The 20,471-nt window shown below is 40.5% G+C and overlaps 1 protein-coding gene across 4 annotated transcripts in view; it reads right to left on the bottom strand.

Annotated features, from left to right (window-relative positions):
• EPHA5 (EPH receptor A5) overlaps window positions 1-20,471 on the bottom strand; it is a 186,508-nt gene that overhangs the window by 148,702 nt on the left and 17,335 nt on the right. For all 4 annotated transcript variants that reach the window (XM_062492940.1, XM_062492936.1, XM_062492939.1 and 1 more), the window contains exon 2: window positions 6,050-6,713. In XM_062492940.1, the coding sequence (XP_062348924.1) occupies window positions 6,050-6,713 (664 nt within the window). The remainder of the gene's footprint in view (window positions 1-6,049; window positions 6,714-20,471) is intronic.

Below are 20,471 nucleotides of genomic sequence, written 5' to 3' on the forward strand. Positions count from 1 at the left end.
CATAGATGGACACTGCGCCTCCTATAATAAGGAGGGCAAATATACACACAAAGCAAAACAAAGAGAGTAATATTTAATCAGCCCTACTGCAATATAAGTTTGATCTGTGCAAAACATTTCCCTGCTCGTTAATTATTTCAGCTGCAGAACAAAACACCTAAATAATATACATGCACACACCTCTCTACAGAATAAAAGTCATTCTCCCTCCAGTGAGAACTGCCTTTTGCATTCAAGTGACTTTCTTTACATTTGGAAAGAGAATACACACTGCGTGGCCAAAAATTCAGCTACTCTGAATGGCTAGGTTTGTGACTAATTAAAATTTACTAGGTACTTCATCTCATAATTATATAAACACCTAGCATGCTATACTCCCAGCCAATTTGATTTTCATCAAAACAACACACAAGAAGTATGAAGGATGGGTAAATAACTCCCTGGAGGGGCAACTGTATTTCCAAATTCAGTATTCTCCATATAACATGTATTTCTATCAATGTTTTTCTTGCCATGTAATCACCTCCCAACAGAACAATTAAAAAGAGATTTTTTTTTTTTAATCCCTGGACTTTGCTTGCTTTCCACTCCACCACGAAGGTAAAAGCACACTTGCCTTATCCACCTGAGTCCCAGCTGGGAAGTCTCCCACAAGACAGGCAGAATTTAGCACTATGCTGCCTTTCTAGCATAGTTCATAAGGAGGAGAAAGAGAGAGAGAGAGAGAGAGAGAGAATTCAACTAACATGACGCAGAGAGGTAGGCAAGTTGTGGAATGGGCTAAAGAAAAGTTGCCCCCTCCCCCCCCCTCCCCCGCAGCTATATCAGGTGTAAAAACAGAAACTATGTTTGCTCTGGAGCAAAACACCAAGTTTCAAAATAAGGTTACCTGTGCAGCAGCATATTTCCATTTTTAGAAATAAGGGAATAGGGAAGGCAATGGCTGAGTTGCTGCTGAGAAAACCACACATAATATGCAAATACACAGGGTTCTCTTTATTGTGGTATCAGTTATCTGTTTTATTCACAAGTCAGGCCTTTGGGATAGCTGCTGTGCAGACTCAAAAACACAGGAGTATTAAAGCATGGCTCTGCCATCTCTAAATTTTAAGTCCTCAGTTGTCTCCCAACCCTCCACAGATGGTGCCTCTGCTCCTTGCCAGCCAATGGTCACTAGCTCCACCTCCTCTCTCCTGCCCAGCAGTAAATAAACAATTGCCTCTGAATATCCTTCTAGTGGCTGATAACAGGATGGCAATCACTGCTCTTGGAAAGTGCCTTCCAACAGTCTGCACTTACTGCTCCGCTTTTGGAGGAAGATGAGTAGCTGTGCTTCACCCCCAACCAACCAGCAACAAAATCACCCAATAACTGATCTAGCAGGTAAACTTCTAAACTGCATAAGCTAGATGTCAATTAGTTTTAATTAAGTCTAAAATAAATGACCTGTGAACACAAGGTTTTTCTGCAGCCCATTTTTCTGTAAGAAACTCATTTCTCTTGGCAAGAGCTCAGCCGCATCACAACACAAATACTGAAGAATCAGGAAAAAATAAATATGATTTTATAAATGCACTGAGCTATGTTCAGCAAAGTTGATTAAGGGAAAAATAATCAAACATCAATATTGAATACAGCAGAAGGGCTTGAACATTCTAGATGTGTTTTACCAAAAAAAAAAAACAAAACAAACAAAAAACAAATAAAAAATCCAGGTATTTTCTCCGGCAGCAGCTCCTTTCTAAAACCACAAACTATACCCCAACCCATCTTTCCTCCAGACCTCAGTTTCAATGCTCTTCCTCAGCAAGGCTGAAGAAAGATATCAATGAGCTTTCCTCCATTATTTTGTCCACCTCTAACATCTGTAACCTTGTCTATACCTTCTATCTAACTAAAACCAGCTGTACTCCTTTTGATGTCTCTTCAAGTGGAAGCATGTACCAATTCTTGGAAACAAGAGTATCATGACCTCATGAACTCATTACTCACCTTTTTACTTTCGATCTCCTGTGCAGGTTTTCTTTTCTTCCATTTTTTTCTTTACTCAAGTATTTAATAAATTTGTGCTTTGGCTCTAAAGTAATCTGAAAAAAGATCAGGCTCTTCAAAATCAATTACATTTGTAGTTACTAGTATATTGTCCACTGGACACTAGCAGGACCTCACCACTGCAAATGTATTTGGCTCTCATTAGCTCATGTCAACATCCCCTCTCTTCCATTTGCACAGGCTGAACTGTCCGTAAAGGCATAAGAAGAAGTACTTCTTGCTGGTCACTAAGCTGAAGGTAAGGATGAATACAAAGGGAAGTGCCAGAAGGTGCCCTTGTTGTGGTATTCTTTTCCTACACAAACCCCAGTGGTGAGCACTGCTACTTACAGTAACCAGCTAAACTGAAACTACAATAAAACTCACCTATGCCAGTGCAGGAAGAAAGAAAGCAGAGACTAGGTAGATAATTTTTCTTGGTCAAACCCATAAATGGGTAAATGTCAGTGCCACCAAATGCTACAGAAATGTCAGTGGCACCAATTTTTACAGCATTTTAGGATCTGTCCCTCAGCTTTAGTTGAGTACTGCCTGCTAGTAGGCAAGCTGGTGGAAACCACCATTAGGACTCTTGAAACTGGCCATGCAGACTTTGAAAGTGGGCTTTTTCCTCAAGGATCCATTCAGAAAGCACCAGCTGAACTGAGGCAAAGCCCATAACCATCACTCTTTTAGTGGTACCAAACCACCACTCTGGAAACCAGCATAGAAATTCACAGAGCAACTGCTTTCATTTCTCTTATTAACTAGTACAGCAATGTATTCTTGTGAATAATGAACCTTAACAGTGGTCCTTTACAAACATGTCCTAACACAGTCACAATTTACCTCTAGCTGTCCCTAGGAGCTGCTGATAAATGTGCCATGCTGCCAAAAGAGGTGTAAAAATTCAAGTAGTTTGGGTTTTTTACAGTAACTATTACCTAGCCGCTATGTTAACTGAGAGAGTGAGCACATTATATTAGTTTAGACCATGTCATATTTACAGCCTCAGAGTCAGCAGTGAGAGAAACTGTTCAGCTGTTACTGCCAGTGCCTTCTTTAAACAGGAACCCTGCTGACAAGATGATGAATTCAGAACATCGTTGCCAATTTGTAGGCAGAAGGGATTTCAATAGTTCCCATATGTTTTTGACAATGACTGGGATTTGCATCACCTCTAAAAGAAAGTGTAGTCTGCTCTGTCCAGACCTGACACTAGCAATTGGAAAATGTCATCTTTGAAGTGGAAATTTTAATAAACAAAGCCAGGCTCTTCTGGGTTGAAAATGTTTCCCAAAGCATGGTCATGAAAAACCCACTCACTAAGTGAAAGCAACTGGAAGACCACTTGCAAGATGCACCCAAGTGATTCACAAAGCAAAGGCCAGAAGTTATTTAGGTGTTTGTGAAAGCTACACAGCAGAGTGCCAAAACCATCATTATGTCAGCCAGGAGCATGGAGTGTGTTTCCTTAGCATCAATCAGACTGTGAAAAAAAAAAAGTTCAGCATTTACAAATATATAGGACATTTCTTGGTGTTACTTACTCTGCTTAGGGATGCAAAGTTTTACTTCACTGTTCTAGAAGACAATCTCGTCTTTGTGAATGCAACAATAACCAAACCAGAAAGCATTTTACTCACAAGGGATATTAACATGAACTAAGGTACATGCTGAATACAGACCTCCTGAACTGCCTAAGGCTGAATGCTTCCTATCAACAGAGCAACTCTGAGCCAATCTGAGGGAATGCTTGACACAATGACCTGGCAGTACATACTAACTGGGCCCTCAAAGAGAATTTGAGAATTGATTTGGTGACGGAATTCAGCGCTATCCCACAAAAAAAAATTACTGGTTTTAACATCTCTAAAGCAATAAAGTTATAAAAATCCTGTCAAGGGTGCAGGCTGTAGTTGAAGTAAAGAGCAGTTTATGTGGATATACCTTTGGAACAGGGCAGGGATACACCACCACAAAGCATCTTTATACTTCCTGATTATGATCACAGGCCTACCCAACACAGTCATAAATTCAGAGGCCACATACTGTCCTCTTGATTAAGAAAAACAAATTTTAAAAACCCTAACCTGCACCCAAAACCAGAAAGCACAACCTTTAATCACTAAGGTTTTTTTTCTCAAAGCACACCCCAGACTGCTATCTCAACATTGCCAGAGATGCAATCCCTCTACAGGCAGCACAGCTTCTTCAATGATAGTCTCAGGTTTCTGGTTTAAATCTGTAGTTTTTTGGGTCTGGTGGTTTGCTTCATAGTTGGATTTTTAAACAGTGTTTTAGTTTGGGTTGTTTGTTTGTTTTCTTTTTGTGAGACCTCTAAGAATGCTTTGAGAAATACAGCATCAGAGGACAGGACGTGAAAGGTAACTAATAGAGGACTCCTTTCCTCCAAAAATTCTTACAGGTGGACTGACCTCAGTGTCTAGACCTCACACCAAACCAGTGTCTTCTCACTTTGTGACATGGTATTTTCTGCCATAATTAAGCAAAACCTTGCTGATCTATTGACCAACATCCCTTGTCTGTGGCAGTCTATATTTCCTCAGCTTGGGATAAGGTTGATCTTAGCTACCCCCTTGTACAGTATCAAACATTGACTAAGTCTCTTCTTCCCCCCAAAAGGAAAAATATCTTTATTAGCACAGGAAAAGCAAAACCAAGACACATTTTGCTGTATTGACTACATCTGTAGAAAAAGGATATTATTCTGGTAAAAAAATCCCACTCCACATGCTGTTCAGTAGAGCCTTCTCCAACACAAACATTTATCTCAAACATTACATCTTCTCTCCATGTCAACCTTTGAAGAGATTTGAACGATCTGCAGGGTCACAATCATCTGACCGAGGACTAAAGGATCAAGGCCACAGTTTGTTGTGGATATGCACTGATCTATTCTTTGTACCACACTACAAATACCAATATTGAGTGTCTGGACTCAGGTGAAAGTAAAATGCAACAGACTTCAGCTGAAGTGGAATTCCTCTGCCTTCCCCACAGTATGTATTACTATCCATTTATTAAGTAGCTGCAAAGACAAGCCAATTAAGATGGGACTGATAACCAAATATGTATTAATTTTGCAAAAAGCAAACTGTATTGAAAACTTTTATTTGTTTACCCTTCTCTTTTACAAGCAAATTAGTTTTAGGCTACCTATTACATATTTGCAACAGAAGGGCAAATTTTATAAAGCATGTAATACAGCAAACCACAAAATGAGATCATACACTCAAGAGTATATTGTTGTTCCTTGTAAGTATTCTTTTTAAGGTCTTGAGCTTTAGATACCCTAGATCTCAGGCCTCTGATGATTCAGCAGACCTATCCTGACCAGCAACTTGAGAAACTCAGCAAGCTACTTGTAGGAAAACGTCAGCATATATGGAAGCATTTTTATCAGTGGGGCTTTAAGTTTAATTCTGAACAGCTGAGTGGCTTTGTATTACATTATTTACTAGAGAGGAAAATCAATCAACTCACACCACATCATATACCCAGCCCCCCACAGAGTGATAAAGACAGAAAAACACACTCCTTCACATACAAAACTAAAATGCATCTTTTATAGAGAGATTAACTTCAAAAATTCCCTGGTACAGTCCAGGAAAAAAAGAAACTAGGCTTCTAAGACTCATAAGGAAACCCTGATACTGAGGAAAAATAACATAAATCTCTAAATAATAGATAAGACTACAACTGCCTCAAGGACCCAATATTACAGTGCTCCAAAAGTAGTAGTAGAATGCCAGATGCTCCTTGTTGGCAGCTCTGTAAGCACCAGAACCACCTGCATATAGGCATCAACTTCCATGACATCCAGCCCAGGCCTCTGTCTTCCTGTTAGAACACTTACTCAAAGGACCTCAGTAGAAGTGAGAACCTGAACCAACACTGTCAACCCAAACAGGCACCACAAACATGAAAGAGAAGAAAGTCCAGACTGCACATCACCTTGGAAGCTCAGCACAGCACCCTCTCTGCAAACCCTTACCTTGGCAGGTGTTGTTCTTCTCCTCATACCCTGCCTTGCACAAGCACTTCCCGATGGGCACCAGCCATTCCCCCTCTGCACTGCAATGCATCTTCGGTGCCTCCTCAGTCACTGAGTGGTTGATGCAGACACCTGTCACTTCCAGGAGCTGTGAGGAATCTGCACCCGTGATGGTGTCAGGGAAGTGGGCCAGGTTGCGGACAACTGATGGGCATTTCTTGTAGTACACGCGCACGGAGACCAGGGCAATGCAGGCACCCACGTCCTGGAAAGCGAGGTAAAATCCCTTTCTTGTTAGGGGCCCAACATCTCTCACCTCCGTGTTGAGCTTCATTACTCTGTCTCCAAGGTCTAACTCTGTGAAGCTCTCATCAGCAGCAATGGTATCAATCTTGATGTACTGGTTTTCTTTGATGTTCCTCCCACCTTCATCATCTGATTCAAAGTAATACATGTTAAAAGTCTCTTTGCAGGTCCCAAGTCCTCCCGGAAGGCTGTTACAGTCCCTCAGGGTGAATTTGAGCTCAATGAAGATGCGGGATGCCCCTTCATTAGAGATCCAGCTGGTCAGAAGCCAGTTGTTCTGATTCTGTTCCATTACCTTGCATACCTGGTATGTGTGTATTGGAGCGTAGTTTTCATCCACCTCACCAATTTCTTCCCACTGTATAAAAAGGAAAAGTATTTTTTTAAACTGTCACAACTCATGCAACTCTTAGCTTTCCCATCTAAGAGCATCTTGGGCTTCAGAACTCAGGACTTTCAGGGGCAAAAATGCTTTAACGGCCAAGCTTTCTATACTAGAGGCTCCATACATTTCTGGTAAAGTCAGATAAGTGATCCTTTATAAATAGAAAAGGATGCTAGTTAAAATCCTCTTTTAGACATTTCAAAAGTGGGAAAATATATTGCTGGTTTGTCCACTAGTATTCAGTTAGGAAACAAAATGCATCCACAGTTCTTCCAACCCCATGCCCCCAGGCTCCTTTCTACCACATCTTCAAATCACTGCCCCACATAACAAAAACAAGCTATCCTCCCCCACCAAAAAAAATGAGAACATCAGTGGAGTGATACAGTAAATAAATGGGCCTTTGCTATCCCCTAGCTAGTGTGCTAGTCAGAGTAGTTCTTGCTCATGCACAAACCAAAAAAAAACAAAAAAAAAAACCCCAAAAACCCCAAAACAAAACAATAAACAAACAAACAAACAAAAAACTTCCAACACAGTTACAGGGATCTGTAAATCTTTTTATGTGCTACACAGGTTTTTAAGCAGAGCTCCAGGCAACTTTTTGAAGCTATTTATTGGAATTGTAGCAACTGTTTGTTCATTTTATTGTAGCCATGTTCTGAAGGGCATGACCTGGAAGAAATGCTTTTTTCTGGTGCAGCTCTGAGTCAGTAGCATCACAACTGTGCCTACAATAGATTCATATTAGTGTTTCATCTCTGCTTTTGTTACCATACTGAGATTAGGTTAACTAAATGCAGCAAAGAACCCAGGAGAGCCAGTGTTGGTTTCAGTTTTGCTCCCTTCTACTTTTGAACCACTCATCTGCAAGAGCTTAATTTCCAACACCTCCTCCATCCTCTGCTCAGCATTGCTTCACACACCTGGTCACAGTGGTGGATGTAGAACAAAGGAAATGCACAGAGCATAATTCCAAGGTACTCCCGTTTCAAGCTGCACATCTTCTAAGGGCCAAAGGCCAATTCTTTTCTTTGGAAGCACAGCCTGAGATAAAGTTGAGAGCAATCTCAGCCCAGATGCCATTACTGCAGAGCTGAGGTAGAACACCCTCAGAGTCAATCTAACAATGAAGATTTTGTTAAAACAAAATGCTCTTACATTTTAACTTAAAACAGCAGCAAGAAGTGACATGAGAACATAAGCTGATGGTACAGTCCAAAATAAATTATAAATACCACCATCAGAAAAAAAATAATTCTTCTCCTCCCTAACCTGGAATGTGAAAGTGGGGACTTGTGGAGAAAGACATGCCCACTGTGATGTGCAAAGTTCATATGTACCACCTGTCTTCCAGGTAAGGAACCTAACCCAAAGACATTTTTGCCATGGCAAGCAGTACTTTCATTTGTAACCTTTTTTTGTGTCTCTATGCTTAAACAAGCCATGACTCTACTGTGATTAAGATGTACTTGTCAGTGGGAAGCATCACAGAACTGGACAAAGATATGACTGCAGTGAAACCCAGGCAGATCTGTGCAAGATTCATGCCTAACTTCAGGAGAAGCAGTTTACTAGGAGAGTCACTGAGAAAAGATACAAGAAAAGTATGCAACATAGAATAATTTAGCAGCTAGATTTGCTGTTCCAGTAAATAGGGAGGTTTTGATATATGAAATTAATAGCAGAAAAACATCATTCTGCAATTAGCATGCTTAATTTAAGTGATAAATATACTATACATACATACTTCCAAGTGAATTTGTCTAACATTGTGCTAGTTTCAGCTAGGATAGAGTTAACTCTCTTCAGAGTGGCTCATCTGGGGCTATCTTTGGAATTGTGCTAGAAACACTGTTGATGATACAGAGACGTTTCCCTGACTGCTAAGCAGCACTTACACCAGTCAAGGCTTTTTCTGTCTCCCAGCCCATCCCACCAGCGAAGAGGCTGGGGGTACACAAGAAGTTGGGAGAGGACACCTGGCTGATCCCACCTGGCCCAAGGGATATTCCAGACTACATGGTGTCATGCTCAGCACACAAAACTGCAGCAAGAAGAAAGAACTGGGAACAGGAAGAATCATGGCATTTGCTTTTACAAGTCATGGCTCTTGCAAGCCATGATGTGAGGAAGGCCTACTTTCAAGCAGATAGCTGAACACCTACCTGCCCATGGGAAGTGGTGCTTCCAAGGAATTTCTTGGTTTACTTTGCTTGTGTGTCTGGCTTTTGCTTTACCTATTTTAGTGTCTTTATCTTAACCCATGAATTTTCTCACTTTTACCCTTCTGATTTCTCACTCATTCACTGTGGGGGAAGTGAACTAGTGGTGCTTAGCTGCCAGATGGGGTTAAACCACAACGGTCCTTTTTGATGGCCAGTGTTGGGAGTGGAAGGGTTTGAGATAATGACAGATTTTATTTGAATGTGTTGTATTGAACTTATAGCTGTTACTGTTGTTTAGCTATTCAGTGACTGGCTCCAGGGGTTGCCATGGGGCTTGATTGCTCACTAAAGCCTGGTGCTTGTTAGCAGCTGCTCCTTGGTTCTGCAGCTTGCTTGATCTACTGACCATCTTATTCTACTGGGCCTGAGAACATCTTGATGTCAGCAGTGACAGAGCACCATGCTGGCAAATATCCAGGCCATCACTGATGTTTCTGTAATGCTACACTGGATATACTGGAACTTCAGTGTGAACTGAAGTTGATGGGAATATAATTATTATTAGTCCACATGGGAGATTAGTCCACATGGAGAACAGCCCTAAGCAGCTGTAGATACATTCATGCTGAAGGAGGTGCATCTCAAATATCTGTGGTTATGTCAGTGTTGCAGAAGGTACACCCCTGAAGAGACTGTGGCACATAGGTAAGGCTCCACTTTGAGCAGGTAAAATCCTAAGGGATTGAATTCTGTAGCTAAGTCCAAAAAAGAAGCAGGGGCAAGGAGAGGAGTTCATTGCAACATTACCCCAAATGGTCTGGTCCAAAGGGGCCATGGATAGAGACTGTAATGAAAATACCACCCTGCTTACCAGGAAATGGCTGAACACCAGCCAGCCCATGAGAGTGGTAAATTAATTCCTTGGTTTGCTTTGCTTGTGTGTGCAGCTTTTACTTTACCTATTTTAGTGTTTTTATCTCAATTCATGAGTTCTCACTTTTACCCTTCTGATTTTCTCACTCACTGGTGGGAATTAAGAGAGGGGCTGTGTGGTGCTTAGGTTTAAAGCATGACACTATATAAAGTTCCTATTTTTATAAAGGTGGTGGTGATTCTTCATTTGATGAAAAGGGTGAGTAACCCTCCATTTCCGCCAGCCCACATGGAGGTCCCTACCAAACCAGCCCAGGGGACAGATGAACACATCCCAGTATAGCCCAGGAAAGACATAATGACTTCAACTTTGCTTTTTCTGGCTGGAGGTCAGAACTCAAACAACTGCTCACATCAATGAGCGTACATGAAGAAGTGTTAACTTCCAGCAGGAAGTGGTGCAAATCATTTTAGGACTAGAAATTGCACAGACCAGTTTTATCACATGGAGTTGTTTATGGATGGCCAAAAGTACACAGTATAACTCCGTACAACATTTAGAGAGCAATAATGTATATTTCTTTCACAGAACTGATATTTACAATGACTGTGATGTTGCAGTAATATCATTAGTGACCTAACTTAAAGGCACGCTGAAAAACATCACTTGACTTTTTTCACACTTGCCAGGTCAATTTTCAAGGACCCAACCGTGATGCTCCCCAGAGTTATGCAGCTAAGGTCATTTCCACCACTGCTTCAGGAGTTGTGCTTTTGGGAGTGAGTACAAAGTTCATTTGTTGAAAAACTAAGTGCAGTGATTCTAATGGTCGCCTTCATGTACTGAGAGCACTAAACACCATGAGGAGAAAGGTTCATGCATAAATACATCAATGAACTCAGCTAGAGTCTAATCTCAGCTGCAAAAAATGGCACACAGCGCAACATCTCAGGCTTCAGGATGTGCTGCACTTCCAGTACTGCTCCCCAGATCAGAGCAAATCCTGTCATCACCACCTGCCATGAAACCTAAAGCAATCATCAGAGCATGAGAAAGGGGAGGTGCTAATGAGCTAAGGCTGCTTATCTCTGTATAATCCTCAAGGGAAAGTCAGCCAGATCTTATCAGACCAGCCAGTATTGTGCAAAATCTCTGCTCTGTCATTTAATCTTCTCTCCTGTGTGCATGTAGGACTACACCACTTCTTTCTCTTCAGCTGGATCTGCCTCCTGCCAGAGACTATAGGCAAACTGCCACCCTTCTGCTTTTACATCCCTCCACAAGATGGAGATCGCAGTAAGAGCCCCTGCACCTTCTGCCTGGTCCCAGCTTCCTAATCACTACAGACCTCAGAGAAGTATTTCAACCAACAAAGAAATACAAACCAGAGGATGAAATGCAGTGCCTCACAGTTAACGAAAATGAAAACTCACCACATTAAAGAGACAGCATCTCGATGAAAATCATTGACATGAAAAAAAATTAAGTACAACTGAAAAACTGTGGAATGTTATAATTCCTCTCTGCAGCACATATTTTTTGAGATTTAAATCAACCCCGTCTGCAGGATTAAAACAAAAATGCAACCATTAATTTGGTGGTAAATGTTTTCTCTACATCTTTAATAGCCCTAAGAAGGAAAACACAAATGCATTTCAATGGCCTGATGTTAAATCATTTACAGAAGACCTATTTCTGTATCAGAAATTTCCAGCACACTACTACTGGTGAGTAAAAACGCAGCTCCATCAATAGGAAGCACACAGTTCATACAGGCTGTCTGTCTGTAGAAAGGCCAAAGAGATCACACATCTTACTAAAGATGTAAGAGTTAAAAAAACATTCAGTAGAGCAGCCTTGGATTAAATGGACAATTTTAAAACGCATTCACCAGTTGTCTGCTACTCAGGCTTGTTTCTAATCTTGGAGGTTCCAGGAGCACAATTTGCTACCACAGCACAGCAAAAGGCTGCTGCCCCAAAACCAAATACTGACAACAGGGACGGAAATTTCAGAGCTTTTATTTGGTTTTGAGGGGATGGGGGGGGTTGCAGTATGAGTTTTTGTTACTGGCTTTCACTAACTCATTCATTTTCTTTAGCATCTACTTAAAGGCAGTACAGACATTTCAAGTGTTGTTCCTAATTCCACGCATCCTTGCACTGCTGAAAAAGAAATGAGGCATTTATCAAAATCCTAGGTATCTTAAGAGAGAAAGGAAACTTAAGAACACTAAACAAAGGTGTTTCTAAGACTTACCTGAAACCTTCCCAGTAGGACTCCCTCATTCCAAGGGCTGTCAATCTGCGTCTCTTTCCACTACATATTTCACAGGCTCCATGGTATGAGAAGCCTCATCCTCTCCTATTTAATTTTTCCACCCCACCACACAGAGCTCTGCAACATATGCATGTTAACTCAGGTATCTGCTGGCACAAAGATGTAAAATTAGAAAAGGATTTACATATTTTACCTTTGTTTCTTTTGGAAAAAAAGCAAGCCTGGCATGGATTTCTGATCTCAGGCTTTGAATGGGTGAAAGCATCAGAGATGCTCTATGTGCTTTGCCCACAGAAAGGCAATTTTATCTCAAAATACTGCTGTCAGGGCCACCACAAGCACATACTGGTGCAGAAGAGAGTGTGGCATGGTGCTATGCAATCCCTATGCCAAGTCAAAAGGGGACACCTGATACCCTTCCAGAAGGGCAAACCAGCCTGGTGTTCATCGCAGTACTATTTATCCTGCCTTTCATCCTGGTAATATTTGGGCAGACACTTCGATTTCCTTTTATGCAGCTGATGTTAAGACCTGGCTGCCAATCAATGGTCTCCAGCTTAGCTCCCTTACAAATGTTCCCACCCGCTACTCAACTTTATCTTGCAACCAGTTTCTTCCCTCCCATCGCAAAATCCAAAAACTTGTAGGTTTGTTTGTTTTTTTTTTTTTAGCTGTCTGCTGGTTTCCCCTTGCTATCATATTAAAGTTTTATCAAACAAGCAGCAGGGTCTCTGCACAGTTTCAGTGACTTCAGTGAGGTCACATAAGGCTAAACCTCTACTGAAAGTCAGGCAGAGCACCACACATCTTTTCTTAAGCATTGCAGAAGGTTTTGCAGGGCTATGCTAGTTGTCAAATAAGGCTGACTTTGTCACTATCTTGCCTGTTGCAAAACAGCAGTCACAAACAGGCCAGTCCCAAGATTCAGTGACTTCAAATCCTACCAACAAATACTGGCAGTGCTATCAAGAGAAGCTGTGATATGTGGCATTGGTCAAATTTTCAGCTTGGGAGCTGTATGATTAAGCAAAAGTCTGATTTTGCTGGAGGTATTTCAGTCTTCATTAAATGAGCTTTGCTTGCTCAAAGAACAAGAACACAAAAGAAATAGCACCCAAAAAGTCATGTTAGTTTTAGCTCCCTCTACAGTAATGCTAACCTCAGGACAGGCAGGAGCAAAAGAGCTTTGTCTTGAAAACTGGCATCTGCAAGAGGTTATGTATAACCTCTATGACCTACTGATTATGGTAGAGTCCACCAGCACCTGGATGGGGCACTTGAGAAGCCTGGTTACCCCTCACAGCAAGGCACAATGACCCAAACCACTCTCAAGTAGTAGAAAAATCCAGTAACCTGGAACAATGCTGCATGTTTGTTTGCAAGCCTGCTCTTCCCAATGGATGAGCATTGCGAGGAGCAGAGCTGAGACATCAAAATAGCCTTGTCCAGCTTTTTCCATCAGTTACCAGGTCACTGGACTCTGCCTAAAACACCACTCTCAGGCAACAATTTTTAAGCATTTGTACCAGGGTAGCCACACAGGTTTAAAACTCAAATTCTGCTCTGGGGCAGAGTGCCTGCTCACTGGAACAGCTCAGCAGCTTCTCCCCTCCTGCCCCACACCAAGCAGTGGAAGGACACCAACTAGAGCCATGAGACATTTCCCAGTAAAACACAAACTTGAAATACAAATAATCAGGAAGCCAAAGTGATTCATGTACTTGGATCAAGTTAGGAAAAAAACCAGACAAACAGAACAAAAAAATCTAGTACAAAGGAAACCACTTATTTTGAGAGCCTCACAAACCATTTTTTTACCATCTTCTCTCCTTGAGTTTAAACAAAATAGAGAGCAGATAAAAAATTATAAAAAAAACTGTTCTGAAGCAATACAAATTACTTCTTTCAGCCTCAAACACACTGTTTTAAATTTCAGCTACCAAGTAACAAAAAAACTTATTACTTCTGCAAACTTCTCCAATATCAACATCCACTTCTATAATGCAATAGGTGAAGCTATTTTTACACATTCTTACCCTGGTTTTAGGGGATTTGGAAGCTTATTTTCAAGGCAAGAGCCAGCGTCAAAAGGAAACTGCAGTGAGTTCAATGCAAACAACATTTGGAAACAATGTACTAAAACCTTTAAATACCAGAAGCAGCTGCAGCTGCCTGGGATCTTACTATTTCCATACATCTGACAGTGCCCCCACTAGAGGCTTAAGCCTCATTTGGATGGCAATGTTACGACTCAGACATGCTCCTACTGACAGCAGTTACTAGTTAAGCAAAACATAATGGATAACAGAGGACAGAAAGCATCTGATTAATCTCCCTACTCAGGGGGAAATCTGTCCTAATGAAAACTGAATTTCTGAAGAAGGAACTCAACATTTTCTGGTGCTTGGCACATTGCCAATTTCTCCAACAAAGAAAATAAAAATAAGAATACGATAATTTTTGGGCTACTCTTCTTATTTTATTACTGGATTGCAGTTTCCTGTTGTTTCTTGCAATGCCACTCTTGCCACTAAGCTGCATAGTTTGGTTAACACACAGCTTCAGAATATCCTGAGGTTAATTAGCTGAAGTAAATATGTGTTTCCTCACTCATTACTGGAGATTTCCCAGCAAGAAGCTAAGGATTACTTTTCATACACTAAAGTGTAAGTGGGGGAAGTAAATAGCAAAGAGGAATGAACTGGAAATCTAAAACATAATTTTGAGATGTGCCACATCAGACTACTGAATATTTTTTCTCCATTTCTGTATTAGCCAAACACATAGCCCACATGTGATACTTGCCTAGCAGAAAGCAAACTTAGAAAGTCACCTCCATTACCACCCCCTCCAACCACCTTTCCACTAAAAGGGTAAATTCTCACCTCAGCAGAGTTACAGGAACCACCAGACATGCTTCTGAACGACCCCTTGCAATATGTGGGCAGCAAAAATGCAAAGAGGAGAAAAAGGGTCTTCATCTCGAAGGCTACTCTGCACTGCATCAAGAGTTAACAAGACTCAATTTCACTTAGTCCCAAGGTTTCACATTTGGCTTTGCACTCTGACAAAGGGCAGGAGAGGGAATAGCAAAGATGGGGAGATAAATGATGTTTCAGCTCCACTATAAAAAAAACTACACTGAAAATGAGCTGGGTGAATATTCACAGTATCACCACACTCCATCCTAACTACACAGCTGCCAACAGCACATTCCAATACTCAGAACAGCTCGTCAGCAGACATCAGCTTTAAAAAAATGCAATTTTTAGAATTGAGAGCTTAAGCATCTGGGTGGATACTTTGGTATCTTACAGTGTATTGGATATTTTTAATTCCATCCAGGTCAACCTTTCATCATCCTGCGTGCAATCAGGACTGCCAGAAATCCTCCTCCTTCATTAAGTAATGTCAAGAAAGGCTCTCACACAGTCACATTGGTCAGAGCTGAGAAAAAACACCAAACAGGAGAGCCCCATGCTGAAACTATGAGACAAAGTATGACTGCTCCTCTCAAGAAGAGCTACATGTGAAGACACTATCAGTCACCTAAAGCTATACTGAGAACTTCATGATCATCAGCTCCTGTTGTGTGAACATTAGAATTTACCACTTGAACAATTTTTCAATATTCTTATTTTATTTGTAGTATGCATGTAAGGTTTACTGCCACACCTTCCATTTCTGCAGCAGGCTGTGCAGGAGACTTCTCAGTTAAAGTCCCTATAAGGCAAAAGTGTTGACAATTCCTGGATTGCTCTTCACCACTAACTAGCTGAGTAACAATGCAGATTTCTGGAAAGCTGTGATTGCATTTCAAAACACGAGCGGCAATTTGCTACACAAAGTACCACCCAAGAAAACTGGTAATGAAGAACAACTAAAACCTTGAAAATTATTTTCAGTACATGCTTATGAAATGTATTATCTGTTCATAAACCTGCACAATTCAGGCTGTTGAGAAATGAAGAAACATGAGGACAAAGTCAACTAGACTTTTCAGTCTGCACACCAAGATACATGGGGAAAAAAATGAAAGCAGGACTGAAGTTTAGCTCAGACTTTGATAATTTGCATGATCAGTGAAAGATGCCAGCACCAGAATCCAAATGGAATGAGAACCCAGCTGGAGGCTAGCAGAACTGGAATGAAAAGGAGCACCAGCCCCTCTTCAGCATGCCTAATCAGGGACTGTGATGACCTCCTTCCCAGAACAAAGCAATGTGCTATCTGGAAACCCCACCTCCCCTCCCACAGGTTTATTTTTTAAAGGTTTGAAATTCTTTGTACATCTGAATTAAAACATCCATTTCAAATCGAAGTCCAGCAATTGAGGGAAAGACAATGGAGATGAGACTGAAAGAAACACAATATAATTAAATCATTTTTTACTGCTTAATGTTACACTCATTGCAGAGATACTTAACAAAGGCCAGAACGAACAGTATTGACCCACATGGTTTAACACTGAAGGCTGAAAGGAGCGAGATTTTCAGAAGGACCCAGAGCAGGACATAAATTTTAGGTTTATAACCAAATGCTTGGATTTTCAAAGCTTTTGGGATATTGTTGATATTACTCATCATCTCATGATACCAAGAGGTTCACAGAACAACTTTGAAAAGCAGAAGGAAAGGAAGCTTTCCTTGTTATTTTAATGTTGTCCTAATATTTAAATAAATCAAAATCTATGTGCTGATTCTTTTTACTACAACTGAAATAATACAAAGCATTTGGTTTCTTTTTAATGCACAGAACAGCAAAAATTTGTAAAAACCAAATTCCTAATCTTTATCACTGCCATTCACTTTTTATAATTTCTTGCAAGTGAGTACACATTTAAGAGTTTCCAGTAAAAGAGAAAAAATACTTGGTCTAAAAGTGCATTTAATGAAAACAAGTCTGATTAAACTTCTTGGTTTTCTAGTATTTTAGGCAAAGAGATGCAATTTTCCATGTGCTGCACTGGCAAACCCTAACTTCTCAGGCGTATAGCAAATTTTATTAGATTACAGATAGTCCATACACTGTATCGGACCCTCCAGCAAATGCATTATTTTGCCACTGCTCCCTGGTCTCTAATCTACCCAAAGCTTTTCATAGAGATAATATTACATTAATGGCTTAGGCTTTGATAACTGCACCCATAAATCAATTTTAAACATCACATTAATCATCTTTCTGTAATCAGTGGCTATTCAGCACAAATTTACATCTCATTTCTGTTGACCAAACAGCCACATCAAAGCTTTGAAGCTTATTCAGGCTTAAATTATTATATTCCCCTAATAAACACTGAAGTCCTCTCAGTCCAACTGCTGCGAGCTGTATCAATGACATGCTGTGGCAGCAGGGGCCATCTGAAGCCAGCCTTGTACAATGCTACAAGCAGCAGCCCCCTTGCCAATACAGATTTTCTGCATTTCCAATATTCTCAGAAGACATGAGATGGCTGCTCTGCCTGCGCAGACCCTCCTACAGGAATTGGTGTGCACAGCAGACACACATAACATGAAATTTATTGCATCTCCCTTTAACAGCTCCATTTTGTCACCTCTTGAATACAGGGGGCTACGAGTAAAATATCCAAAACCAGATTTACTGATTCACCATGTGCAGAGCACCTTAGCTTACTTTGGGTTTGGTGACAGTTCTGTTGAATCTGAACTGTCTACAAAACCCACTTTACCCACTTGTCAGATAGCTCTAACTTTGTTCACAGCACCACCAAACTGTACCTTAGCATGCTTTTCTTTGATCACCTCATAATTACGCATTACATTTTTAATACCTGACTGCAACTTTTTCTGGGTTTTTTTTGTTTGTTTGTTTGGTTGGTTTTTTTTTTTTTTTTGTGTGATGAAGATTATTACTCAGGATTACAGTAAGCAGCTAAAATATTATCAGTTCAGGGTGGACTTTGCATGTACTTGCCTGCAATCCCTATGGTGAAACAATCTATTCTGACTGAACAATGAATAATTATTTAATTAAAGAACCTTGGCAGGCCTACATTATTAAAGCTGCATTAAAAACCTGACATTGATTGCATATTCACTTTCAGTTAAGGTCTGAATCAGTATGCTAAGATCTAAAAACAAATTAATAGAATGGGTTTATTATAACTGTTGTTAAGTACTTACCCCTCTATAGGTAATGAATTATACATGTGGATGTCTGGTATGCTTATTCTACAAGATAACAAAACTTTTCGTTACTTTTTTTCTATAGGATTTAATTACCATTGTTTCAGGTTTTTACTATTTAAATAAGGCACCACAGTTACACGGATGTAAATCTGCTGGACAAAGATGCAACCTGGAACTCAGTGTTTCTTTTAATCTGGAATTGAAGAAACACAGATGTGCTCAGTTGTTTGTGACACATGTCCTATATCCTAACCATTTCACAAAGAATATGTTTCGTATCTGCAACCTCCACGCTTTCCTGGTATCTGATAACCACTGAAGCATCACTTGAACATCAACATGCCATGGCCAGGAAAGCAAATGCAATCATATGCTAAATCCTCAGCTGAGATGTCTGCAATACAAAAATAAATGCTGTTTTGAGAATCAGCTGTGATAATGCAAAGTGTAGGAAAGCTGATGAAGTTTTCAGAAGAAGCTGAAAAAAATTATTTTCTTAACCAAGAGGTAAACCACGGCTTAACCTGATGGCAATACTGCTACACATACACAGAGAAAAAAAAATCTGCAATTAGCTTGCTTTTGCCTAACCAACAAAAGAATTGAAATTGAATGCTTTCAAAGAGGAGGGAAGGTAACCTTGTTACTGGGGGGGCCACAGTTAGAACTTGCCACAGGAGTCAAACCATCATTCAGAACTTTTAAGGGGGATCCAAGGAAGTTTCAGAAGAAAGTATCTGATCAGATAGCCAAGCCCATGACAAGCTACATATATTCATCATGTAAATAAGGTGGGTTAAAGCCAGCACCAACATGCCTGTGCCATGTGAGAATAGAAAGTGGGTACACAAATAATTAAAGTTCATGTATTTTGCCCTCACCAGTGAGTCTCTTCCAAACCCAAATCCCTGAGGTAGAGAGGCAGAAGACCACGGAAATGCTGAAGACAGCTCCTTAAAGAACAAACTATCAAAAACATTTTAAATAGAAAATTAATTAATTGACCTAATGCTACATCTCTGTCTGCTCAGTTAAGCTACAAGCTCTTACTACTGCTATTTTCTATCCAGCGTGTACTGGGATTAATGTGGGTTAGAAGTTGGAGAGGCAGAGTAGAAAGAGGAAGTAAACATACGTACATGGGCAGGGGCTAAAATTCCTTATGAGAAAAGAGCTTGCCATCAACCAGCCCTTCCTCCAACAGATTTGGGTTAAGGTGGGAGATCACAATTTGCTGATGCCTGGTGGCAATGGACCTGCTGGATTTTGGCCACCTTGAACATTCTGGTCTGCCATCCTGCCCAGCTCCAGGTTTTGGTGTCCTTTTGGTGATTCTTCTCCCCTACCATCTCACAATCCAGTCAAAAAACCACAGGAAAGGGCCTGTGACTTGGACTTGCTTATCACAGAGACATTCTCACAGTAGGGTCACCACTGAATAAAACATTCTCCCAATTTTGTGCAGCTAATGAACAGAACTCAGTTAAATTTCAGCATTTTACTGCTAGGCAAGATAATTCTTGTCTGGAGTCTGAATTTCTGGTAAAAAAAGCTTTACATAATCTTCAGGAGTCCCTGAAAGGCACCACTTGGCACAGAAACTACAGACGATTATTTACCCAGCCCTATCCTAGGCCTTGCTCTCACTCTACAAAATGGACTGATTGACCATTTCACACATGAAATTAAAACCACAGTTTCATAATTTCTTAGCAATTAAACCATTAAATCAAACTCCCTTCAATTTTTGTCGTGTCAGCTTCCGAGCCTTTCAGCAAACCTGGATGCATATTTCACAAAGTGTTAAAGTTTGAAAGGAAAAGGATGAGTGAATGCATTTTGAAAAACAAATTTAAAAGTACAGTTCTCAGAGGAAGAGCTAATTAGCATAGGAAATAGCACTTCTACAGGTTATGTGCTTAATTGACATAATTCTTCTTACCAAAACACATACTCACTGAAGACTGCTGAAAAAATAAATGGTACTCTGATGCTGAAATGTTGCCCCCATAGTGCACAACACATAAAGCTTTCTAATAATGTTTACTCTCATCCATAAATCAGTGTGCACAAAGAAACTTAAAATACTAAGCAGTGAAAGAATTTTGAACCAAGTAGGGATTAGCCACTTAGGGGAAGGACACAAAAATCTGCTGTTGCTTCTCAATAGCTTCCTCTTGCCTTGTGAGCGAGTGACATTGGACCAGGCCCAAAAGAACTCTACCACTCATACACACAAAAGGAGAATTTTCATATTTGT

Source organism: Cinclus cinclus, chromosome 5 (assembly GCF_963662255.1).
Source record: "Cinclus cinclus chromosome 5, bCinCin1.1, whole genome shotgun sequence".
NCBI classification, from domain to species: domain Eukaryota; kingdom Metazoa; phylum Chordata; class Aves; order Passeriformes; family Cinclidae; genus Cinclus; species Cinclus cinclus.